At 42.0% G+C, this 27,779-nt stretch overlaps 1 protein-coding gene across 6 annotated transcripts in view; it reads right to left on the reverse strand.

Moving 5' to 3' along the window:
* Positions 1-7,300: 7,300 nt before the first annotated feature.
* LOC132396859 (paralemmin-2-like) overlaps positions 7,301-27,779 on the reverse strand; it is a 377,174-nt gene continuing 356,695 nt past the window's right edge. For 5 of the 6 annotated variants that reach the window (XM_059974861.1, XM_059974858.1, XM_059974859.1 and 2 more), the window contains 2 exons: positions 26,417-26,604; positions 7,301-15,090 (listed from right to left, as the gene is read on the reverse strand). In XM_059974861.1, coding sequence (XP_059830844.1) covers positions 15,001-15,090; positions 26,417-26,604 — 278 coding nt within the window. In that variant the 3' untranslated portion in view covers positions 7,301-15,000. Of the gene's footprint in view, positions 15,091-19,264; positions 19,310-26,416; positions 26,605-27,779 lie in introns of all 6 variants that reach the window. The other variant, XM_059974860.1, reaches the window with a different exon arrangement.

The following is a 27,779-nucleotide window of genomic DNA, read 5'->3' on the forward strand; positions in this document are numbered from 1 at the left end:
ACGAGTCACCAGGAGACTGCAGGTACAGGAATCTGGATGGCGAGCAGCATATGTGCCCTGTATCTCTGTTACATCATATCCTGATCCTCCTACACTACCAAAGACCCTTATCATGCTGCTTCTTTTCCTTCCTACCCCAAATCCATAGGTCCACCTTCCTCCCACTGGGCGACCTCCTCCTCCACTGTTCCCACTAGCCCACTCCACCTCCTTATTTGGTTCCATGCTACACCTGCTTTACTATTGGATTCAAAGCACATTTATTATCAAAGAACTTACAAATTATACACCTTGAGAATTGTCTTACCGGCAACCACAAAGCAAGGAACTCAAATAACTCAATTTTTAAAAGAAGACCAAAAGCCACTGCGCAGAGAAAGAGAGAAAATCGCACGCTGTGTAAACAGTAGAAGCAATCCAACAGCATCCCGGACCAGACTGAGTCCCAGATCTGCTCCCAGAGCAGCTGGAGTAGGACTGAGCCTGGGTCCCCACTTGTCACACTAGCAGGACATGAACACCCAGCAGCAGATTCATCATTTGCAGCTGTTTCCCTCCACCCATCACCACCTTAACTATTCCCACTCTTCTCTCCTCTACCTGCCTTTCACCACTCCTCACCTGGATCCACCTATGGCTAGTCAGCTCTTGTACCTCACCTCTGTACTGTCTACCAACACCTGCTCCCTTCCAGTCCAAGTGAAGGGTCTGGACGAGAGGACGTCTCTGCGTTTCTCTCCACAGTTGATGCCCGACCTGTTAAGTTCCTCTGACAGTTTTTTTTTTGTTGTTTTACACAGATGTCACAGTCTGAAGTTTCCGCTTTATGCGGAGACTGGAATGAAATGGCATTGACCACAGTAGAACATAGGGATTTAAAATCAGAAGGCTTTTTCAATTTGTAGTTTGTCTTCTTTTGCACAGTGATTGTTTATCTATAGTTTTCTGTAAACTCCATGAATTTCTTTATCTTTCCTTTAAAACCTGCAAGAAAATGAATCTCAAGGTGGTATATGGTAACATACACATACTTTGCTAATAAATTTACTTTGAACTTACCTGTCCCTTGCTGCAACCCCTCACTGGCACCAAATTTCTTTGCAGCTTAAGAAATGTTTGTTTAGAAAAGTGAGGTAACACTTCACCTGCAAGTCTGTTGGAGCCATCCACCATATCCACTGCTCCCGGTGCTCCCACTGCTCTACATTGATGAGACTTGACGTTGATTGGAAACTGCTTTGTCTAGCACCTTCGCTCCACCTGCTGGAAGCAGAATTTCCTGGCAGCCAACTATTTTAATTCCAATCCTCATTCCCATTCTGACACGTTGACCACAGTCTCCTCTTCTGCCACAATGAGGCCACTCTCACATTGAAAAAGTAACACATTATATTCCATCTAGGTAGCCTCCAACCTGATGGCATGAACATTGATGTCTCCAGTTTATGGTAATACCTCCCTCTCCCCTTCCCTCTTCTTCAGTTCCTCACTTTAGCTCCCCCCCTTACCTCTTCTCACCTGCCTATCACCTTCCCATGGTGCCCCTCCTCCTTCCCTTTCTCCTCTGGTCTACTCTCCTCTTTTATCAGATTCCTCTTTCTCCATCTCTTTACCTTTTCCACCTATCACTTCCCAGCTTTTTACTTCACCCACCCTCCACCACCCCCCCCCCACTCATCATCTTATTCTACCACTGCTTTCAAGTCCGATTAAGAGTTTCGACCCGAAACATAGACTTTTTATTCATTTCTGGAGATGCTGCCTGACCTAATGAGTTCCTCCAACATTTTGTGTGTGTTCCTCCAGGAGTTCTTTTGTGCTCTGGATTCCAGTATCAACAGTTGCAAGGAGAGTAACTTTTACTTTTACTTTTCCAGTCTACCTGTATATCCTATAGCCTCTGCTGTCAGGAATTGCTTTGGTAAATTTCTTCTGCACCCATTTCAAAGATCTTTTATATCATTACAGTGGGTTGCTCCAGCTAAGGAGAAAATATTGTAGTTGTGTCCAAAGTCATGTTTCGTAGACATTCAGCCAGATAGTGGTATGAGCAGCTCTACCAGAAGTCCATAAAGCCCATTTTGTTAATTCATATCATTCAGGGTGGGAAATCTTCTGTCTCAGTTTAGGGGTAATGGGTCAATAAATAGTAGCTATACTTATAATGTTCATTACTGTGGATAGATGGGGAAAAATGTGCTACGTTAATGGCTCCCACTACCTATTAAATGCTCCCAATGGTGTGTGTTCCAAGTAGCTTTTGATGACCTAGTCCAGCTCCTAGCCTTCATGTGTGGCTTAGCTATTAAGCCTGGTGGAACTGCTTCTACTGACAGGAGAAGGGGTAGAGCCGGGTTATTGGTGCCTTAAAACTAGTTGCTTCGGGCAGGTTCATAAGGTTTGTCAGCTGTGGTTGGCAGCTCATCTCTAAGGAGGGAAACTGATCTCACACCTCCACTGCCTTGTGCTATGCCCACTCAGGGGAAAGCTTTGGCAGTAAACCCCGACTGAAACATCTGGAGCTGGGGTCCCTAAGGCAGTCCTGTGTTGACTTCACTAGCAACTCCTGTGACGCTGCTGGTGCCAAACTGTATCGGTCTCTGCAGTTCCTTTGTGTTCATCAGATGTGTGGAGAGGGGAAGCTTGCCCTCCATAGTGTACTGCCCAGGCTTGCATAGAAAGACAGCTAGGACACAACATCCATAGTCAACCACGATCGATGGAGGCCTCACTTACATTAATGGTAATATTATTACTACTTTTGCCTTTTGCCTCCTGTGCTATCCTATTTGGGTAGCAGCAGATCCTTCCCAAAGCCGTCAAATGGATAAGAAACTATATTCAACTAAAATGAGATCAAAAATGATGGGATGGATAATGTGATAGGTACACTTTGTTGCTAGAACAGCAAATGGTACAACCTTAGAATTTAAATTTGTCAATAATTACTACTAAGTAAAGCTAAATCCTTATTTTGGAACATTAGATAGTGCTGATTGCTACCAATGAAGTACCGATAGGTCCACCTTATGAAGACCATAGTTAGAATTCCAGCAAAGAATAAAACCATTCCACTTGTGATCATCAAGAAGTCCTCGACCATTTTGGAAAAACCAAACTCCAAGACAATAGATGGTATATTCTGAAGCATTCATATAGCCAACCCAAACAGCACACCACTTGAAGAGGTTCTTCATTATAATAGTAGGCAGTAGCCATGTCATAAGTGATCCCAGTCCCAAAAGGGAGAGAAAAATGATTATTGTGGTTGGAATGGTTTTATTTTTAATCATGGTATTCATAAAGTGTGCCTGTCAGTATTTTGTTGGTAAAAATCAGCACTATCTAATGTTCCAAAATGAGGATGTTATCCGAAAATTCCTTGGCTTCACAAGCACCTACCTTCATCAAACCTGGCTCATTGGAGTTGGCTGTACTTATCTTACCGCATTCCACTTGTTCTGTTACCTCACTGCAACCGTCAAACCTTCAAGTGGTTTCAATTTTGTCAGCTAGGTTTTGTACAGCACAATGAACTTCATGAATTAAACATCCATGACCTGATTCTTTTGTAAGATCCTACACTGTCGTATTATACAGAGCAGGGGAGCATGCAGTTACCTTCATAAAATGCGGAATCAAAATGGTGGAAATTCTGACTTGATAACATGCTCACTACGAGACCATAGTGGTCTCCCTACCATCCAACGGGGACACTTATCAGGAGTGCTGCATATGCAGGGCCCTTAGTATTATTACAGATCCCATTGATCCAATCAGCATCCTCTTTGACTTTCCACCGTTGGGCAGGAGACTACAATGCAATAAAACAAGAATGGGAAGAATGAGAGACAGTTTCTTCCCTCAGGCCATTAGGCTTCCGAACTCCCTGCCACGTCGTATTCGAAGTGTCACTGGTTAATCTGTTCTGTACCTTACAGTATTTAATATTAATGCACTTTAGTTTGATATTAATGTGTGTTTCATCTGTAGATTTTATCCTTACCTTTATAAGTTATTTTGTGCTAAGTGTGTTATGTGTACTACTGTGCTTTACACCCTAGTTCGAAGAAACTTCTCATTTCTATATACATTATATGGTTATCTACCTTACACACATGTATATAGTTAAATGACAACAAACTTGGCTTGATTTGCTTTTAGTGAAGACTCCCTTCACCTAATTATCTAAAAAGGCAATTGATAGGATAATTATGCTGCCTTTTTTATATACCACCATATGGAAGTGGCATATCTAATTCAGTTAAACAACCTTTCCCAAACAGAACAGGCAGTTCCGTATATTAAATACTAGCTTAGTGTTAAAGTCCCAAGGTAACTAGTTCCTCATTAGTTAGGTTTTCTCTTTTAATTTGTTTCTGCATTTTTTATTTGGTAAGCCCCAAAACTGAGGAAGAAACTGGTTCTTAATTTTACTGTTAATTTGTCCATGGGAATTTTCCTAAATAGAACCCGTCATCCTTTAATACTTGAAGATTATAACCAACACAGTCTTTGACAAAGAGGTGGGAAACAAGGGAAATATAAATGGATCCTTGAGCCAACATGGAAATGATGAATTAATCCTTCCTTCCCATGTCGTAATTTTCTTCCATTTCCATGGCTATGCTGGCTTACTCCAGCGTGCATGACTGTCAAGAATTTATCGCTGTCACTCATGTCCCAGGGCTTTGGACATTCCCAAGAACAGATTTTGAGATTGTTGATCTTAGTGAGTTTGAGCTAGTTAGTAAAGGGCCTATTATGAAGATGAAAGAAGAGCAAGTCAATGCAAATTAAAGACAGATCTCTCGAAGGGAAAATGCCCCATGAGCAAAGGTGCTACACCAGTTTCCTTAAGGAGGATGAACACTCCAGCTGTTATCTGTGATGTATTATCCTGCAGTGGTTGTGAATGACAGTGATGCAAGTAGTAAATCTAGTTACATAAGGAGACAGAGCCTCTTCTCTCACCATTTATCATTGGCCATGATTGTGCCTTTCAGGTGAGCACAGCTGATAACTACTTGGGTAGGAATTTGATATTGGTTGCCAGTGCTAACTGTACAACCATTGCTAAGAGCATTGTGCTTGATAATAGACTTTAGAAATGGCATAACAGCATACGTCCACTATTAGATTATGCACTTAATGATTAAGATTCTTACTGAGCTTCTAACCATTAAGGACATTTTCTACTGGGAAAGGTGGCCACTCATAAATTCAGTAGTTAATTCAGGCCAACACTGGCTATCCTGAAATTGGTGAGAATGTACAAGGCAAATAGAGTAGATGCATTTGCGTTACAATAATTAAGGGAGCTAGGAATAAATTATGATGAAAAGAGAGATACAGTGGTCCATGTATGTGTAGTGTACACCTGCTTGGCTGAATGATGTACAGTATTTCACCATTTGTTCTGTTGAAATAATCAACCAAATGGTGAATAAGACCATCTGTCAAGATTAGTTGGGGGCCCAATTAATAACATAACCTGAGAGATAGCTAATTTAGAATACTGTGTAGAGATCTCATTTCCATACTCGGAGGAATCAGTGCAGGGAAGAGTGATTGCTAGGAGGTGGTGGGATGAGATGAGAGGGATCTAAACTGACAGAAAAATAAACATGATCTTATTCAGACGTGTGGATTTCTGAGTGGGATAGTGAGGATAGGTGCTTAGTAGTTTCTCCTTGAGCTGTAGAATCTGTAACAAAGGAGCATCATTTCCAGATGAAGGGTTTAATGCATAGTAGAGGTGGGTTAAGGAGAGAGTTCTGTACAGAGAAGATTGCTGGTCTTTGGTATCAAGTCTGAGGCAAGGAGACTCGAGAGGCTGCAAATGCTGGGATCTGGTGCAACAATCTGTTGGGGGGACTCAGGGGGTCGAGCAGCATCTGTGGGAGGATAGGCATTGTCAACAATTTGTTCATAAGCATTAAAAACTACTTACCTCCCACAGATGATGCTCAACCTGCTAACTCCCTCTAGCATTTTGTTTCTTGCAGAGTTTGAGGGATTTGGAAGATGAGGGATTAGAAGATGTGGAGTTTGGATAGGTGTGTCAATTGGAGGCACAAGAACAGCCTTGCTCTGCTTGAATGCACAGCAAGCTTGTTGTAGCCAGGGCTAGCATAGTTCCTTCTTCTCATATTCTTAATTTCCTGGAGGTTTCTGCAAGTAATTCAATGCACTAAAAATGAAGCTGTGTATATTTAAACTTTTTTGGAGGACTATTTGCGGTTAGAGCTCAAGATTGTTGGCCAAAAATAACTACCAGCTTGCAAGAGCTGGTAGTTTGCAAGAGCACTATTGATGGTCTTACTCAAAAAAAGTTGTGATCAATCCTACCACAGGTGGCCAGACCATCTGTTTCGTGCAGCATTCACATCAAACTGCAATCACATCCCAAGTGATCTTTTCCTTAACTTGCCTCCTCCATAATTTCTGCTAAGGAGGGACACAATCCACTGTACAAAGATTCCGGTTTTGTGCGTAACACAATGTTGCAGGTCTCTTGGCGAAGCAATCCAAGTACTTACACTGGCCAGAGTTTGGGCATTCTTGAACTGAATGAATAGTGGAAGATACTGACTGATACATTTGTTTACTCTTATTGCCATTTCCTTAAGTTTGAGCTATAATTTTCATGATTCTTTTAAACTTCACCGGGCCACTGGATGTTTAGATTATGGGTCATGGAAAAGACCTCCAGTGTGCCAATTCCTCAAGTACATTGCATCATGCTGTACTTACATTCCTCAATAAAACACTTCTTGATCATGTACCCAAACCTCATGGCATAGTTGTTGCTGTTCATATATAAGTTTTATTGTTACTCTATAACTTTCCAAAAGTACCCTCTTTACCACTTATGCAGCACAATAATGCAAATTAAGCTATTAGTTTCCATCAATTCACATTCCTATCATCAATATTGTTTATTTTGTACTATTCTTCCTTTACCGGTGCTGAACTCAGGTTGGCATAGTTCCTACTGATACCCAACTTTATCACTTACCCTGCATCCTAATTCCCTCCTGCTGCAGTGCAATTTCTGCTGGTGGGAAATGAACTGCACTGAAAGACTCTCACATCTATCTCTCGTTCACAGAAAATGCCCAGAAGCTGATGAGATGGAGCAACTATGCAGAGAAAGGAAGCATCTGCAGGTGCAAAACAAGGGGTTAAATCCTGACCCAGGTCCAACAATCATGCAGCCCACTTCTTCATAAAGTAAACTGTCACAATTTTCCTTACATAATATGACTCAACATATCAGACTCAATAAACACAAGAGCAAGATTAAGCAAAGCCAGATTTTATTTCAACATTGTTCTGCATAGTGATATACATCTTTGACACTCCATTGGAGTTCTTCTTATAAAAATACCAAGCCAATATTCACTTGAAAATATATTTATAATTCCATAAAGTTTAGGCATTGTTTGAGTAGCTACATAATAAAAGTTCATAACAACAGATCTAGAAAATAAAGTTTTAATACTTTGGCATTACCAACAGAAAAAAAAATCTGCATTGTTCCAACCAATCTGCCTCACCAATTATGTTAAAGAGTCAATGGGAAAACATTGTAGATTCTGGGTCAAACAGGAGCTCCTACCAGTTTGACTGACTGACTGAAGATTGCTTTTGTCTGAGCGGCCATTGTAACACTTGATCTCACACCTTGCTTCATCACATATGCCCTACTTTATTTCATAAGTCTAAATTGATCACATATACCATATATAATCAGATTTACCATAAAATTGTAGCATGTATTCTATACTACTTCAAAGAATACTACATTACTACATATATTATAACTTTATACTTTAATTATTGTCATATGTCTCCTACATTAATACATATACCCTGCATAGTAATGCATCCTATATCATAACAGGTCATGTTTTAGTGAACACATCACATTGTGCAGCACTTATATTCTTCAGTTAAACATTTTTGCTAGGACATACAGTATATCCAGACCTTGTGGCATAGTTGTTGGTATACATATCAATAAATTATATTGTTATAACCTGCCCCATCTATCCTACTTTATCATTTACACAGAAGAGTGGTAAATTGAGCTATTACATGGCCTTTATGCATTTACATCCCTGTCACAAAATATTGAATAGAGATTTTTAAAACTGCTAGAAATGCAGATCAGGCTGCATCTATGAGAAGAGAAACAGAATTAACATTTCAAGCTGAAGACTGAAGCCTGACCTGCTGGGCACACCCCCCTGCTCTGCACTTCACAACACTTACATCCTTTGTCTAATGTTCTAATTAACTTACTCCTCCCATTCACTCATTGTCCAGATAATCTTATGGTCACCCCAGTTTTACCCTTTCATAGACTTCCACACCTCCCCTAGCTTAGTCAGCTTCTTTCACCTTCTTCACAGTTCTGAAGGTTTTCCAACTGAACTTTACAAATTTCTCTTCCCTCAGAAGTGGCCTGACCTGCTGAGAATTATTCTTTTTTTTACTTTAGATTTCCAGCATCTACAATATTTTTGATTGTCACTGTAGATATTATACCACCCTTTACCATCATTGTGGTCAACTTAACAGACATATAGCTAATGATTAACACCCATCTTATTACATTGTGCCCTAGTTCCCTCCTGCTGTAGTATAAGCTTTGTAAGCAGAAATGAATTGCCCCAAAAGTGTGTATCTATTTCTGTGGTTCAGAGTGGAAGGAAAGAAATGGTACTAAAGTTGATGGGGTAGAGTGATCTTGCACTGAGGAAGGAATTGAAGGACAATAGAAGGCAGGGCACGCGGTCATCCTGAAGCAGTTGATGTGACAGGCTTAAATGTGTTTAAAGAGAGAAAGGATATGGTGATAAGGTGAGATGAAGTAATGTGGGAAGAGTATTTTTGTGGAGTATTGCTACCTCCATTAACTAGTTGAGCTAAATTGCCTGTTTCAGCGTGTTAATTTTTACGTAATTCAATGAACAGCACAGGGACATACATATTAATTTCACTCCTGATGGCAGTGGAGTGGATCCTCAGATAGAATCTTGATTCTTTTTTTCCTCTGGTAAATTATTTTCTTAAACGAGAATTGGGTGTTTGATTTAATTTGCATTCCTTTCTTTTCATGATGGGGCTGAATTTTGGAAGGAAATACTTCTTTGCAAAGGGTTAGGCAGCAACATCAACATGTAGAGTTACAAACTTGGGCTGAGTGATTCATTTCTGTGCTGTTGACTCAGATTAAATCTCTTACTTATTATGACACAGGAGGCCATTTAGCCCAGTGGCTTCCAACCATACTGTCCCATCATTCCCATTCACCTTCTTTATTTCCCCGCAACAACTCCTCTCTCAAGTGTCCATCAATTGTCAGTTGACCCTTTAGCTAACCAACTGCAGACGGGTGTGATTTGGAGAATCTAGTTAACCTACAATATGTCTCTGGGATGTGGGAGGGAAGTGGAGTTCCCGGGAGAAACAGTTCATGGGCTGAATGTACAAATTGAATGCAGATAGCACCAGGCTCCGATTTGTGTCTCCGAAGCTGTAAATGTTGAGGCATGGTGCCCCCTTGATTTGGATGTATTTATATATTTTAATGAGAAGATGGCATTATTGATCCTGACTGAGAGCTGAACTTGCCAGTATGTTCACTCACACAGAGGAACTCAGCAATACAAGTCCCTTGATGAATTAAACATAACCCACATCTTTCTTTCTTGTTACAAACTGAGGCAGTATTTGTGTGCAAAGGAGACACTGCATCCAAATAGGGCAGAGCCATGTGAAAATGTCACTGAGAACACTGTACCGTGGTCTCCGACTTTTATGGGGAGACAAGTTCAGTTTGTAGTGAGAGAATTAGAACGCCTGCATGGTGGAGTACTATAAATATCAAGCTGTGTCACTTACACTGGCGCTCCAGTCACTCAAAGAGTTGTTGGAAATTTCTGACATTTCCATTTATCTCAGCCCTTGAGGTTTAGGAAAAACATTCAGAATCATTGGAGTTTGCCTCTTTACATAAAGGGTATGGTCATCATTATGACTTGTAGTGCCAGGAGCAACTTGCACAGACACTGTTGTTGTTAGCTTTGTTTTACATGCATGCATTCATGGAATCCGACGAGGCTGGTATTCAGTGCTCGACTCTTAACTGCACTTGAACTGAATGGCTCCCTTGACCATTGATTAGTAATCGTGTCAAGTGCAGGGCTCCGGGTGTGGCGTAGCATTTGATTCAGATTTCCTTTCCCTGTAAAGGGTCATTAGTGGCCCAGATGCAATTTCCCGGTCATTATTAGTTGTACTAATTCTGTAGTCGATAAATGGCACTAAAATTCCCCAGCTGCAGTGGTACAGTACGATTTGGTTTTGTGCCTGTAGAGCGTCGGTGAAGGGTGCTAGATCACATTGGCATCCCTCGTTGGAATGCTGACCCAAGGAATGTGAGCCAGTCTTTGTACACAGTATCAGGGCCGTCTGATGTTCTTCTGGGTAAAGTCGTTGCTTTGACCATTGTAATGATTCTCCAGATTACAACGTTTTTATAAACTCTGCACTCTTTTTTTTATATTTTTGTTAATTATTTCTCTCTAAAAATACTTTTCAGACATTTCTGTTGCATTTTGGTAGAGAAAGGGAAAACTCAATTAACCATTAGCAAAATTAACCCATGCTAACCTATCTCAAAAGTGGGTTCCTAATGACGGACCTTCCCTGAGGAGTTGAGGGCCTTGTCAGTAGAATTCAGAATCATTGCATTTCCACTAGATGAGGAAGTGAAACCACACAGAGCAACTGCTAAATCTCATGACTGTCATACTTCTTGTACTGAGAAATAGACTTTACTTTCTAATGCTGCCCTTGACAACATTCCTGCATTCAAGCTCGAAGCAGAGCAAATGGCTGCCACATTAAAAAACTATCTAGCTGACTAGCACGTTTAAAATCCTCACCAGCCATCGCTTCCAAATAAGACTGACCATCCCACGCAATTTTATTTCAACCTCTTAAAAAAAAAATCAAATTATTTGAGCACAAAATAATTTGGGAACAAAATAATTTGGTAATTTGAGAAAAAGAACTGTGTGGGTTTTTCATTTTAATTTGCACTTGGTGTTCAATTGTAATAAAAACAGCAGAGATGGGCTGACAGCTGTACAGTTAAGGTTCAGATTTAAGATCGATCCAATCAAGTAGCTAAGATCATTTTGCTACTCAATTCAAGATGTTCAAGATGACGCCTGTGACCAATGGCAACATCCTGCAGGCAGCTCACGAAACAACTCCTTCTTCTTTTAAATGTGCTTCTGAACTGCTATTGATTGCAGCCTGTCATTTCCATTGAGATGATCTGTTTTTGGGCCGACTGAGTGATCTTGCACTTTTGCTGTCTCCTGGGGAATTTGGCGAGGTTGAGAGCAGAGCGTGTGGCTTCGTACCCTAATGGTGGAAAAGCAAACCCATGGTCGGCTTCGTTACTCCTCGCTGATTAAAGTGTTGAGCAAGATTGAAGTGGACAAGGACGAGCGCTAAATGCAAGTGGGCATTCAGCACCGTCCACCTCTGTTTGACTGGCCTCTGTCTTGCTGCTTCCGGAGGAAAGTGCAGGAATCCTGGGCCCTACTCCGTAAGGTTGAATTGTGGGACTCTGCGTCTTGATGTTTAACATCTTCAGCGCTGTACATGCTCCTTGGCTGTGGACTCTTTCTGGAGGACAATGTGGTTAATCGTCCAAGTGTTTCTGGTGACACTTTTTTTGCACTGAATCAGTCTGATTTTTAATATTCTGTGTTGTTTGCACGATTTGTTCTTTTTTCATGCATTGGGTGTTTGACGTTTTCTTTAATCAGGTTCTCTTTATTTTGTGGCTACCTGTGGAAGGACAAATCTCAGAGCTGTATACTGTATATGTACTTTGATAATAAATGTACTCTGAAAACTTTGAACAGGACCTGGGACATATTGGGTGACCAATAATGAGGGAGTAGGGTGGGTATTGGCAGCGGGAGGTTATATAAAGAAACTGCCCAAAACTACAGCTACCCTGGTTAGCAAGCAACTCCAAATACAACCAAAAATAATACCTATTAATATTTCACAAATTCAGCTGTGCAGGAGTGTGGTCTAACGGCTTATATAGATCTCACAAAGACCACATGGGGCATTCAGCACAAGAAGTTTATAATGAATAAGAAGTCAATCATCAGTCAGTCTGCAGTCATTACTGGTGTCAAACAGCCTGTAGAACAGCGAATAATTCAACATGCACAGGCCCGTGAAAAAAAACACTACTGAATCCGGTTAGTAGGATAATGAGAGAAACCATCACTGCTTGGGTGAACTCACAGCTACACCAGCATAATTTCAATGTGTAATAATTCAGATCTTTATAAGAATACAAAGTATGTTGATAGGTTAGTATCTCCTATTATCTTCAAGGTTAGTTCTTCACACTGTTATTATCATATTGGCCATCAAATCTGTTGCCTCTAGATTAGTGATGAATTACCTTCTTCATAGAACACACACACACACAGACGCACGCGCACAGACACACACCCACACACACACACAAAACAGGCCTATAATTTGTAATAGACTTCTAAATCCATCTGCTGATATTGGGACAGATTTTTCTTTTCTTAGGAGGATTCAACATTTTAAAGCTGGGTTGGAGTCCAGGAGGTAATGTCTACTCCTTTTTTGTGCTTCCGCCTGTGTTTATATTGTCTCTCTTGTCATCCGTGACACATGCACATAAAAAGGCAAAAAGCTGCGTAGCATTAAGTCTCAATACTGGCACAATTCTTCTATACAGGAGCTAATGATGCATAACACTGAATAAAGGATTAATTAATCTGTTTAATGGTTTCGCTTTAGCATGGAGTTAAAGGAAGCCAAGTTGCAGTCAAACTGTCAGCCCTGAACAATCTTTAATTGATAAAAATACACAGGAATAAACACCACAATTGTTTTGCATGTTCTAACCAGTTATCTGCAGAAAACAATTTCATGCAACTAACACAGCAGCACTTTCTGCTCTCTTACTTCACTGACTACACTACTTTGTTTTAAGACTCAAGAAAATTAAAAAAAAGACTGGGAGAAACAGAGAAAATGTTGGAGTAACTCAGGGAGCATCAACGGAGAGGAATGAACTGTCCATGTTTCGAGCTGAGACTCTTCATCAGGACTGGAAAGGAAGGGGACAGAAATCATGTTAAGAAGGTGGGGGGAGGGGGAGGAGTACAAGGTGGCAGGTGATAGGTGAAACCGGATGAGGGAGTATGTAGGATGAATTAAGGAACTGGGATGTGTTAGGTTGAAGAGCTTAAGGGCTGAAGAAGTAAAAAACCTTTGAGACCTAACGTAGACGAGGGGATTGCTTTGCCGAGCATGCTCGGTCTGTCCACTCAAAAGGTGAGATTTCACGGTGGGCACCCATTTCAATTCGACCTCCCATTCCCATTCTGACATATCAGCCTCCTGTACTGTCACGAAAGACCACAACAGCTCATGTTCCATCTGGGTAGCCTTCAACCTGACGGCATGAACAAAGATTTCTCTAGCTTCTGATAATTTCTCCCCTCCCACCTCCCCATTCTCTTCTCGTCACCTCTTCTGGAGCTCCACCCCCTTCTCTTCCTCCCATGATCCACTGTCCTCTCCTATCAGATTTCTTCTCCTTGGACCAAAATGTTGACTGTTTATTCCTCTCCATAGAAGCTGCCTGACCTGCTGAATTCCTCCAGCATTTTGTATGCGTAGCTCTGGATTTCCAGCCTCTGCAGAATCTCTTGTGTTTATACAACAGATTGGTACATGCAATACACTTTCTGAAGGAGCCAAAGGCTCTTTTGACTAAAACTACGCACAAATATGATCTGTGTGGCACAGCACAATGCCAGAGTCTGCCTTTTCTGAAGTTGTCTGGCCCAGCACCTTCCAAGTTACCAGCTGGTAAGTAAACTGCACCCAGCACAGACACATTCTGATTGGAAATCAAGTATAGGCATTTGTGAAGGCAGCGGACCAGGAGACAGAGCTTGACAGCAGTGACATTTCAAAAGGTTTTGGATACTTTTGTGTAAGTGGTTAGTTTGACTTTTCCTGTATGTTTGCAAAACAAAGTCTGTTTCTCTGATCTGCTATCCTTCTGGTGCCTCGGCTACAAGTCAACCTCAAGGCAAATGAATCCCGAGGCAACTTCCCCTCCATGCACTTAGCCACCCCAGTCTGTGGTAATAAAGAACATTGTCCAACTATTCCATTGATTCCTGATCAAGGCAAGCGCCACATGCCGTAATAAATAAACAAATCCTGTGGCTCATAGGGTTTGCGTCTGGATTAGTTGTTTGCCTTTGCCAAATCTGGCAAATTACAAACGGTATAAATTAAGGGCAGGTATCAAAGAGTGAATGAAGGTTGTTTTGACGCGCTGTGGGTATGTGTGACTTGACCCAGCACAGCTAAATGAAAGTTGCTGCATGGACAAAACTCCCTGATAACCACAATGTTGCATATCACTTAAGCCACATTTCCTCTTAGGTTAGTAAGCAAATGAGAGCTATAATTAAAATAAAAGCTTTTGCAATACATTACCATGGTTATTTACAAGGAGGCTGACATCAGTGGAAATCTGTGGGACTGAGAATTAAACTTAGCCCATGCAAAATTAAATACAAGGATGCGAGGAGTATTTATACATATACAAGTAACTGGCTCTTCAGGTTTTGCAGTTATTGTCCGGCAATCCTTGTCTCCTTTTCTTTTTTGCAGTAGCTGGGATATGTCCGAGAACAAAGAACCTCTCCGTTTACCAATTCATCGTACTTGCAAAGGTGGGTGTTTCTGCCGTGTGCCCCAGCACGGCTTCGCATGGATAAATATGCCGCGTTGTATCTGTGCTTCAGCAACAACAGCAAAAACAAAAGAAATGTAACAGAACAAGATACTCTTGACCTTTCCTTTGTGTAGTGGTGATGAAGTTGGCTACTTTTCCTCATGGTTGGCATAAATGCCAGCCTCCCAGCGCAAAGCCATGGCGCTCTTTCGGCGGGTCACCCTGGTCGCCTCCAGTACCTGGAAGAATTATAAACCCCAAGAGAAATGAGTGGAAGAAAAAAAATCAATCAATTAAGCTAAAGTTTCTAAGCAATGAAAATCTCCTTTGTCAAAGTGAACTCCCACTTCATGCTGACAGATTATTCCATTTGTTGTTTAACTAGGGGTGGCCCAGTGGTACAGCTAGTGGTGTTGTCATCTCTTAACTCTTGGGGCCTGGGTTCATTCCTGACCTGAAGTGCTGTCTGTGTGGTGTTTGCACATTCTCCCTGTGACTGTATGGATCCCATGTCCCAAAGGTCACAGTAAATTGCCGCTAGCGTATGGATTAGTGCTAGAATCAGGAAGGGTTACTGGGAATGCCAGGATAAACTGGATTAGGGTAGGATTAATGTAAATAATGGTGTGGATTCGGTGGGCTGAAGGGCTCCTTTCCATACTGTATCACATTTGTCTCTGAATCCTAATTAAGGGCAAAACCCCAAATCTCTGGTCAAGCATCATGGCAAAACTGGTACAGCAAACTGTATTGGTCCCTGCTGTTCCTTTGGGCTCATCAGCTAAGTGGAGCATGGTAGTCTACTGGATAGGTAACAGCTTGTTCACCATATTGTATGGCCTTGTGTACTGGCTTATGTGTCACATAGTCAGCTAGGATGAATATCCATGGTAACCCCAACCAGTGGAGGGTCTACTGTTGAGTTTTCAACTGGTATCTCTGGTTACAGATCTAGCCACTATACTACTACAGTCCCATTACATGTAACATCCTTCAATCTAAGCCTCAAGTAATCTTCTCAAAATTATTTTCTCCTCAAATGGTGGAGATAAAAACAGAAATCTAAAATAGCGATAGTGAAATCCTCTGAAAGCTCATTTGCATCTGACAGAGATGTGGGTTAGAGTTTTAAGAATGTTCTGACATTTAATCATTCACCTTTCAGGGGCCAATAAAAATGTTGTGCCTTTTCTGTTTTCGATGTACACTGTTCGCTTTAACTCATGTAAGCAGGTACTTTTGTTGTTAGCAACCCATCTCTCTCAGCAGAAAGGTTTGGTGAGCTGAGAAAACCATTAAAAATAAATATAACAACCTACTTGCACTAATAATTGTATTTTTCAATTACTCCCTATTATAAATCTAAATAGTTAACTTCCACTGGCTGATAGATAAATTGATCAATCACTAATAAAGGCCAAGTAGACAAACATGGATAATATTACGATGTCACTAACCAGTTCAACCCACTAACCAGACCTTCTTCCAATGGAGTGAGGGGTACTGTGTAGCTCATTGACACAGACTGAAGTATCGCCATTCCCTTTCACCTCTGGCTTTATCTTTCAACCTCATTTCAGACACAATGTCCTAATGGTGTGGGAGAGCTTTCTGCCGATTCTCGAGTTGGAGAATCTCGGAATAAAAAGCGATGTGGCAGACCGTAACATCGCAACAGCAACTGCTGTTGGTCTCCCCTTTCGCTGTAAAATGAAGGGGAGGGGGAGGGGGAGAGAGTCAAACCGTCGGGTGAACAATAGTTTGTGCTGGACTGCAAATCATGGTCTCTCTTTCGGGGCTTTGCTATTGCTTGCTTGGTGGGTGCTGATGCTTTTTGCTGAACTGAGTGTGGGGGAAGGGGGGAGTGCTGATGCTTTGCTGCTTCTTGCACGGGGAAGGGGGAGGGGGGGCTTTGGTGTTCTGACATTTTTCTGTCCTTCAGTCTTTTGGGGTTCTTCTGTTTATCATGGATGTCTGCGAAGACTAAGAATTTCAGGTTGTATACTGTATATATTCTCTGATAATAAACTGAAAAACATTTAAATCAGAAATTAGCTCTGCAAATCATTAATCCCAACCCAACTGAGAGGTCACTTTGAGGAGAAAGTGACTGCTTAAGTAAAGAGCAGGTTAAATACAGTACACTACTGACCATCCTAGGCTGGATTGATTCACAATACTATGGGGTGGTATCCATCCTGCAAGTTGAAACTGTGCTTCAGTCTTCCTCGTGCGAACACCACCAGTCCAGAAAAAGGGAATATGGTCCTTTTTGTTCCAATGTGGACATTTTTAAACTGACCCACATTATAAACACAATTAATTGGAATAAAGCAGAATGAATGATTAATTGAGCAACACACAAAATGCTGGAGGAATCCAGCAAGTCAGGTGGCATCTATTTAAGGAAATAAACACACTGACTTACAAGTTCCTCTGCCGTTTTGTGTGTGTGTTGTTCAAGATTTCCAGCATCTCCAGAATTTCGTATGTTTAGAATGAACGATTCAATTCTGAATAACTTCGATTTTCTTGAGGTTATTTATTAATTTGGTGGAGTGATCCTTTCCATAGGATAGGTGCAGTAATTTTATAAAAGAGTGGCAGGTGAATGTTGCACATCTATCACCTCACAAAGTGATAGTCAGACTCAGTGCAAGGGTTGGCAAATGGAAACACCTCCGCTCTCACACACACTCATTCATGGCTTACTGACACAGTCAACATTTCCTTGAAGCCAATATTCCAATTAATTTTCAAAGAGAGTGTGCTGCTGTAATGTGCGGTCCAACAATACATCAAATATAGCTGATATCAGGTACCACGTTTGATCCCAGCCTAGGTAGAATTAGAGACGTGCGGCATCGGTTTTTATATTATAAAGAATGTTGAACACTTGGGTTACAAATCCTCAGAATTTAGCTGCAGTTAACACAATGTGGGCTACAGAAGAATTGGAAGCACTTTCTCCCCCTATAGACCTGCCTTCATCACCCATGCTGGCTTTGATTCAGTGTCAATTCACTCTAATCTCCACATGGTAACAGAAGAGCAAAGAACTTTTGGTGAGGTGTGTGATTGTGTCAAGTAAGAAAAAAAAAATTGAATTTATCTTGTACCCTATCAACACTTTCAGATTTTCTGGAGAGGAAAATGGAGCAGGAATAGGTCACATGTTCCCTCAAATCTGCTCTGCCATTCAATTAGATCACAGTCCAATCCCAAAAACCTATGATTCTCAAAATAATCAATTTCAGTTTTGGTTATCCTCAATGACTAAGCATTCCCAATCCTGCAGGCTGGTAAATTCCTGACCTTCCCAATGGAGCGTTTTCATTCCTAAACGATCAAGCTGTTGTCCCACAATCATACCCTTGGGTTGAGTTTCATGTGTCTGAGGGACATGAAGCGAGGACAGGATTCTCATGCAATTACATTCAAAGAACTGCACCCCCCCTCCCACTGCATTATATAATGTGAGCCATATCTAAGAGAGTCACTTTCAGTTCAACTTTAATCGTGAGCCAGCCATAAAATGAGAGAGGGCAAATGTAATTAAAGCATACAGTAGCTCAGGATAAAGGGGCAGGCTTGAGAGGCTGGTGGGCCACAGATCAAGAGCTTGTGGTTATGAATGGTAATGTTCAGCTGGAATGGATTTGCCAGGTTAAATAGTCTGTTTTTGTTCTGTAATATTTGATGGTTCTATTTACCCAAATCACTCCAGCAACTGTCACTGATGAGCCCTTTTAACCCTGCTCTAATATTGCAGATGTGTTAGTTGCTGAAGTACACCACCTTACCATGTGGAGGTCACAGAAGATGCTTCCAGTTTCACAGACAATCAGTGGGATCTCTCAGTGTTGGCAGTATTGAGGGAATTGTATTGACTGGGTGTTGTGGATTTTGTTTTGCCATTGTACGTAATGTGGCTCGCAGGTAAATAGACATAGCCACAAAGTACCAAGGTTTTGCATCCCAAGTTTGCTTAATGGTTATAGACATTGTAACCCTACAAGTGCTTCTTGTTAAGTGTATGGGAGTGAAGACCAGGGTCACAGGAGCGTATTGAGAATAACCCACCCACGACAGATCAGTGGTCACCTTGCCAATGTTGGCTGAATGAGTCGCTTCGGGGGATATTCCCATGACCCCTGTATCCTTGGAAAGAGATGGTTTTATTGTTAATGATGGACTCATGTCAAGAAGCGTGTTGAACATCAGCTCGTCAGTAGCTGCCGGCGGGCTGCCCATATTTAGGCTGTAGGCAGGGATTGATTAGGCAAGTTAAAAATGAAGCATATGAATGAGGGAGAGGGAGGGATTAATGGTTAGGCAGATTTATAATGAATGAGAAATGGGTTGTGGATTAACTAATTAATACTTGAACCGTTACAACTTTACAAAACTCACATTCCCAGGTTCCCCATCTGTGGCGAGGCTGAGTAATTACTCCATCTGTACCATGTAAAACAGTTCAACGTTAAAATAGCAGAACATCTTAGGGCTTCCTCTTTCCTCTTTCACTTTAAATGAAGAACATATCTATATTGTACTGATCTGTAGAAAAAGCATTTTTATTTGAAATAAAATACAACTTGCTCACAAAACTTCACTTCTGGGTGAAAGTGATAAAATAATTGCGGAAGATATGCATGATACGTTTCTGCAACAGTCTGTTTATTTCAGTTCTTTCACTCTCTCTCTCTCACAAACCCCAAACCAATGAAAGGTTCCACCACCACTTCTCCACTAATGCATCAATTTAAAAAGTAAGTTTCTGTTTCTATCACTGCTTTCGTGTCTTTAGGGCATGGCTGACCACTTCACTTAATTCTCCTGATGGACAGCCAACTCAATTCTACTTCACATTCCCAGACTGGTATGCCTGTCCACAGCCTCCTACACTGCCAGGTCACGGTGTGGGTGATCTCCAACTTGACAGCATGAACACTGAACTCTCAAACTTCTTGTAATGTGCTCCCCCTCTGTCCCGTTTCACTCTCTCCCCCGATCCAGCTGAACCCCACCTCTTTCCCTTCTCCCAACCTCTCCATCTGCCCTTCATCAACACATGCCTTCCACCAGTTCCCCTCCCTTGACTCCATCCTCCAATGAATCAACCCGGTTTAACATCACTGATATATATTGTGAAATCTGTTGTTCACTACATAGGTCGGCGATGTTAAACCAGATTCAGCTTTACGAGATGGACTAAGTGGCCCAGATGTGGGGTGAGAAAGCAGCTCTTTAAAAAGGCTTCAGTGAGAAGGCAGAGGTAAGAGCAGGTAAAGTTTTATTTTGTTGTTTATCCTTGGTGCTCAGGATCATCTGGGAAATTGAGGGTTTACAGGCGGACGACCACCAGGAGAAATAAAGGGTGCAGGCAGTCAATGGATGGTTCCTCTGTGGCTATTTCCATCACTAACAGCTATACCCTTTTGGATACCTTTGAGGAGGGTGTCCTTTCAAGGTTTAACAGCGGTAGTCAGGTCTCTGGTACTGTGACTGGCACTGACGCTGAAGGGTAGGGTACAATCAGACAGGCTGAGAGTGATAGGAGACTCCATGGTGAGGGAGGAAGAGGCATGAGATTCTGAGGCCGCAGAGAGATGTCAGGATGGTGGGCTCCTCCCAGGTGCCAGGGACGAGGATGTCTCTGAGCAGCTGTAGAAAATCCTCGAGGGGGAGGGCGAACGGCCAGAGGTTGTTATACATGTTGGCACAAGTGACCCAAGTAAAGGAAGATATGGAGTCCTGTCGAGTGAGTAGAGGGAGTTGGGTAAGAAATTGAAATGCAGGTTAGTGATCTCCAGATTACTATAAAGTAAATGATTCGGATGTGAATGAACTTCATGATTAGCAAGTTGGCTGACGATACTAAATTAGGGAGTCTTGTCGATAATGAAGCAGGTTACAGTGAATTGCAAAGAGATCTTGTTCAGTAAGGGAGATGGACAGAGGAATAGTGAATGGCTTTCGACCTAGATAAGTGTGAATTGATGCATTTGGGCAGTCAGACCAGGATAGGATTGTGCATTGAATAGCAAAGCACCGATGAGTGTGGTGGAACAAAAACACAATTCGCTAAATAGACAGGGTAGTAAAGAAGGTGTCGTCAGCCAGGGCACCAAGTTTAGGAAATGTGGACAGTTTTTTGCAGTTATAACCGTTATTGGTGAGACTACACTTGAAGTATTGTGTACAGTTTTGGTCACCCAGTATAGGAAAGACGTCGTCAAGCTGAAGAGGATGCAGAAGAGATTTACGAGGATGTTACCTGGAATAGAGGGTCTGAGTTCTAGGGAGAGGCTGGACATTCTTGGAGCACAGCAGAATAAGAGGTGACATCATAGAAGTTTATAAAATCATGAGGGTTACAAATAAGATGAATGGACAGTCTTTTCCCTATGGTTGGGGAGCCCAAACCTAGAGGGCACAGATAAGAGGGGAGAGGTTTGAGAGCCCAAAGAGGTAACTTCTTTACACAGAGGGTAGTGAGTTCCTAGAATAAATGGCCAGAGACATGGGAAACAGGGACTAAGCAGGGAGGATCTGAGGTTGACAGAAACCAGTTGGGCCAAAAAGCCTGTTTCTGTACTGTATTACTCTGAACTCTATAACTGTGTCAGTGGGTAGTCGAGCATCCATTTGATGGCATTTCTGAGGCAGCACTCCCTCAAGTACTGCAATGGAGTGCCCTCTGAAAGTTTGTATTGTACTTATAACTTGGTAGTTAATATTTGTCTTTAAATTCCTTTGCATTCCATCATTATTGTTAAAGTAATGAGTCACACATCACACCACTGTCTACTCAATCTACATAAAAGGGGATTAGTACAGATACTGGGGCCTTTCAACCCCAACGAGTATCTGTTCTAATTCCCTTTTATTTATGTAGCCAGTCAGAATCACTTCTGGCCTTGGAAAAAGTCAAATACTGGAGGACTGGAATTTAAGGTGAGAGGGAGGTGGTTTAAAGAGGCGTGGGGCAAGTCTTTCTCTTTACACAAAGTGGTAGGTGCCTGGAACGAGCTGTTGGGGGCAAGGTGGAAGCAGATATGATGGTGGTAATTAAGAGGCTTTTAGACAGACACACAGGAAATGTGAGGATCTTGATCACATGCCAGCTGAAGAGTATTTTGTACTTCAGTTTAAATACAAACGGATTTCATTTTCTCCTCCACTCTTGAGACACCTTTCTCCTCATGTGGCTCAAAGGAGAGGACATGGTGTTCTCTCCTATACAGTTCCTTATCCTGCTGCTTCTGAACGAGAGTCACACAGACCAGAAACAGGCCATTTGGTCCATCTGGTCCATGCCAAGTGATGTGAGGTCAGTTAAGATTTCTGGGGACAGAGCTGCAAGTGGTTGGGGGCAGGGGCAAATGCCTACAGCAATGATCAGCTGGGAGGTAATGGACAGGGGTGTCTGTCTGTGGGACTGAGTTGGTTTCTACGTAAGTAACAGTTGGCAAAGATCCTTTACTGAATGGGGTACCCTGCTAATTGGGCATCTGGTCCCTGACCCCCTTCCCTTTTGATTATCCCAACCCAAGCAGCTGATGTACAATGGCAGGGTTGTTGGCTGAGAAGGAAAAATGGCTTGTCACTGAAGCTTGAATTTACCTTGTAGTGAATTTCCTGGCAGGAGGTTCCTGGGTAGAGGGGAGGGAGACAAAGGGGAGGAGAAGAAATGTGGAGGATAGGAGAGAAGAGGAGGTGGTGAGTGGAGATAAGGGGAAGGAGAGGAGGGGCGGAGGAAGATAGAATGGGAGGGGAAGAGAAAGGTAGGGGGGTGAAGGAGAAGCTGAGGATTAAGAGGAATTTCTCCACATTGCCCATTCTGTTGCTATGTACATTAAAACCATGTCTGCTGAACATCAACCTGTCTGCCATATGAAAACATCTTTGCTTTCTGTCATAACCTTTACAAATTATACGTGCATTCACAGGCAAGGCCCGATATTCTGGAAATTTCTCCCATCACCCTCCCCTGAACTGCTGCTGCTCCTTGAAATCTCTAAATAGCAACACTTTGAATATCTAATCTGACTGCCCCACAAAGAGAGGTTAAACTGATCACCCACAATTTGCCAGACAGGGGCTCTTCTCCCCGGATGGTTGGGGATGAGGGAAGTTACGAGAATATGTGAGATAATCTCTAGTATGTCCAACCAGGAACTGAGGAGAACATCCTTTATAAAATCTGAAGTGCTGTTGTAGGGAAAGTTTGAGATTGGTATTGGAAATGTGTTTAAGGAGAAATCAGATGATATCTCACAAAGCATTTCACAAGAGTGAGAATGGAATAGAAGGTACAGTGACAGGAGAAGCTGGAGAACTGGGGGGGAAGGAAGCTGATGTTGAGAGTAAAGACCAGCTTAGGCCAGTAGAACTGAATGGTTGGTTCCTTTGTTATAAATTTTATCCAACTAATTCTATGCTGGAAGCACATTAAATTCTACCTGGCAACAACTATTGATACTTTTAACTTCTTGACAAAATGTGAATGTCTGGTAAGGCCAGCTTTTAATGTGAACCTTAACGCTGAACGGCTTGCTCAGCCTCTTTGGACAGCAGTTCCCTGGCACTGTGGCTTTTCAATCTGTATTTGATTACTTGCTTTTATCAGTTGCTCGTGTGGGGTTTGAACTCACGTCCAACAAATCTCAAATCTAGCAACTCAGCCACTCTATCAATTACCCCCACCCTGTCAAAATATGTAATGTAGAAGCTATAGATGCTGGTTACAGCTGATTAACAGCAAGTAACTGACAGGATAGTTGTGAATTGACCCCGACCGAGGAAAGAATGCTGGTGTACCGGTAGAGAAAAGGAACGGGTAATTATTAGTCATCCTTCAAAAGAGTGACAGCAACATTTGAGAATATTGGGAAACCTTTCCTGCATAAGCATGATATCCAAGTTGAATAACATGCTTGAGATTAGTGTTTATACAGATGTTCATTTTAAGGCATTCTTTTAAGGACAGACTTATACAGGATTATCTAGAGTTCTGAAGGAGGGTCTTGGCCTGAAACATCGATGGTCTATTCATTTCCATAGATGCTGCCTGACCTGCTGAGTTCCTCCATCATTTTGTGTGTATTGGTCAGGGTTCTCTAATGTGTGTGTAGGCATATGTATATTGGGTTTCAGATCACAGAAGTGATCTGACATTTGTTACTTTGAGATTTTGAAGGGGGCAGGTTTGCAGTGTGGTGGAGTGGAATGATCAGAAAAAGACCCTGTTATGCAGGCTGTGCAAAAAATATCCACAGTGAAGACCAGATAGTGAATGTGAGATTCACATGGAGAAAAATTCATGGGATATGGGTGGGGATATGATTTACAGGGAAGACTGATTATGGGATTATAGCAGGAATGTCAGATGGATGAGAAAATTTATCTGGTTTGCTATCATGTACTGAACTTATTATCACTTTTAACATGTGAGTTGAGAAACTCAGATTCGTTTTGACAAGCCTCTGATAATATTTCTGTCATTGAGGCAATGCGTTTATCTTGCAATGCAGAGTGAAGAGATGCACACATCGGGGGGGGGGGGGGGGAAGAGGGAGACAAGGTGGGACATTGGATAACCTGCTCATCTGAAGAAACACTTCCAAAACAAGAGTACAAAAATAAGACTCTTGATACCACTTGCAGTGTTCCTGTGGAAGTCTGTCCACAACTACTCATTGTGTTTGGTCTCTCATATTGTGGGGTCCTGCTATCCCCACTCAACGACCTCTTCATCTCATCGAAGTGCTAACCTGCACTGTAAAGAGGTTTCCTGAACGTTCCACCAGCCGATCAGACCGGCTAAATCTAACGGTGCCAAGCTCACTGGCACCACCTGAGCCGAAAACAGAACCACATTCCAGTACAGAGATGACAAAAAAAAATGTCCACGTTCATCCATGTGATATGGTCACCTCTCTTCACCCCTGAGGTGGATACGTAAACAGCTGGAACAGCCAGTCACAAGTCAGGGATTTTCTGGCCACTTGACTCACTTGGCTTGGGGCTGGGTAGCCAGTGGTGATCAAATGTACACCAAGATCTCTCAACAGCACCACACAACAACGCTCCCCACCCCCAACATAATAAACAAGGTAAGAAAATGAAGATTTTCTTGTGTATCTGTGACTGTTCTTGGGTGTGGTCACCCTGGTGATTTTTAGAACATGTAACATGGAACAACTACAGCAAGGAACAGGTGCTTTGGCCCACAATGCCATACCGAACCAGAAACCTGAAAAAAACCCAAAAGCTAACCCCTCCTACCTATACAATGTCCATATTTCTACATCTTCCTCACACTCATGTACCTATCTAAATGTCTCTTAAAAGCCTCTCATATATTTGCCTCTATTACATTTCCAGGCATTCACAACCCTGAGTAAAAAACTTACCCCTTACACCCCCTTTGAACCTACTCCCTCTCATCTTCAATGCATGTCCTCTGGTATTAGACATTTCAACCCTGGGAAAAAGATACTCTGTCCACTCTATGCCTCTCATAATCTTATAAACCTCTGTCTGATCTCCCCTCAGCCTCCGCCGCTCCAAAGAAAACAGCCCAAGTTTATCCAGCCTCTCAGGATAGCACATGTTGAGTTCCTGGAACTCTAGGGCAACCCTGAGAGATCCTAGTCCAGATCAGGGAAGCGCAAGGAGAGATTGTGTTCTAGATCAGGGAACACCAGATGAGATCCTAGTCTAGATCAGGGAAACACCAGGGGAGATCCTAGTTTAGATCAGATAAACACCGGGACAGATCCTGGTCAAGATCAGGGAAGCACAAGGAGAGATACTAGTCAAGATCAGGTAAACACCAGGAGAGATCCTAGTCTAGTCTAGCTTCTTATATAAATGCTGCTGGCAACGCTCTGTATAGAAATTACAGCACAGACATAGGGCACTTGGTAAAACAGCATCAAAGCTGAGTTTATGCTCCACAAAAGATTCCTCCAGCTCCTTTCCCTCCAATTCCAGTCTAATTCTCCCCTCTCAGAATCAGAACCAGGTGTAATGTTACTGACATTTGTTGTGAAATTTGTTATTTTGTGGCTGCGGTACAGCACAATACATAAAAGCAAACTATAAATTACAATAAGTATATATAAATTAAGTTAAATAAATAGTGCAATTTGAGAGCAAAAATAGTGTTCATGCATTCACTCCCAGCAATCTGATGGTGGAGGGGAAGTAGCTGTTCCTAAAGCATTAAGTGTGTGGCTTCATGCTCCTGTACCTCCTCCCAGACTGTAGCCTCTAATTTTCCTTTAGTGCATCTGTGCTATTAGACTTCACTACTCCTAACATTTAGTGAGTTCCACACAATACTCCAGAATACTTTGCGTTTATTACTAGCTACCTAACTTACCATTGATCTTCATCTCAGGTGGAAACAATTTCTTTTCATGCATATAATCCCCTGCATTGTTTCAAAGAGCTCCACCTCTTTTGTAGAGAATGCCAAGGGTGTGTGGGATTCGAAGCAAGACTACAAGTGTTATAACATTCATTACGATTATGAGAAACACAAGTGCTTACATTGGGCTCATCCCGCCTCTCTCGCCGCTTAACCTTCTGTACTTCATAGTCTTCCAGTAATGTCTCCATCAGGCCTCTGGAACGAGACTGTCCTGAAGTTTGCTGATCCACAGGTGTGAGTTCAGACCGTGGAGAGGGCACTGGGCGTTCTGTCACTGGTGACACTGGACTGGATTTTTCCATTTTCCCTGCACAGAAAAGGGAGGAATAGCAAGAGGAATTTTTCAATTGATTCATTAATATATTCTGTGTGATGCTTAGGCAGAGGTCTTCTTTAATAAAAAACACAGAAGGACATTGAAATCTGATAGCTATGAGCAGCACCAACTTTTAGCATTCTCTTCCAGCTACTTTGGTTACTATACCGATGTCCTGAGATCGAAAGTTATTCAGGTATAAAAGAAGAAACTTCCAACAAAATGTGCTCAAGGTGCAGATCCCCACCAACCAGGCCGTGCCATTTTCTCATAGTTACTATCAAGCAGCAGGTGCAGACTCCTGAAACCCCTCACCTCAGGTTCAAGAACAGCTATTTCCCTTCAACCATAAACACAAGAAATTCCACAGATGCTGGGAATCTTGAGTAACACTAAAACACACACACACACACACACAAAATTGCTGGAGGAATTCAGCAAGTCAGGCAGCATGTATGGAAGGGAATAAACAATCAACATGTTGGGGTGAGACCCTAATGAAAATTATCCAATGTTATGAGCTTGTGGGCCTGCTGCAAGGAGTTTTTTTAATATCACCTGTGCACACCAGTATTTGTGCACATGACAATAAACTCAACTTTGACAGTATTATCATACCTTGAGTCCATTACTGCAGTTTCAAGTTGAATTTATCACCATGTGCAGGGGAACCATGGAAACCATGGATACCATGGAAAAACTTGCTTGTGAGAGCATCACAAGCACGTAGGTTCAGATAACACCTAGAGCATAAATTTATACAAGATAGTGAAACAACTGCAAAACAAGACCCAAGTGCAAAAGGAAAATCACAGACGTCAATAGTAGTGGAAGAGGTAGTTTGCTTGCCATACATGAGTAAATCAGAATTGCCATGGTTTCCAGTGAATATCGTGGTGACATATCATTGTGAGAGATGGAGACAATGGTCCATAACCCTAGTTCTGCTCTTCCCTCACACAGAGCAAATTTGCCTATTGCAAGAGGGAATACAGAAATTACTTTCCAGAGCTAAGTTCATCTCTCACTTTGTTATTGTTATAACAGCAACTTCTTTTGAAACACAATTTGAATTATAGAGGAAAACAATATACATTGCGAGTCAGTTACTATCAAAGTGTATTCATGGTTGGGGCACAGGTTCTGTGTTGTGTATGTGTAATCCA

This window comes from Hypanus sabinus, chromosome 7, assembly GCF_030144855.1.
Source record: "Hypanus sabinus isolate sHypSab1 chromosome 7, sHypSab1.hap1, whole genome shotgun sequence".
Lineage (NCBI taxonomy): Eukaryota > Metazoa > Chordata > Chondrichthyes > Myliobatiformes > Dasyatidae > Hypanus > Hypanus sabinus.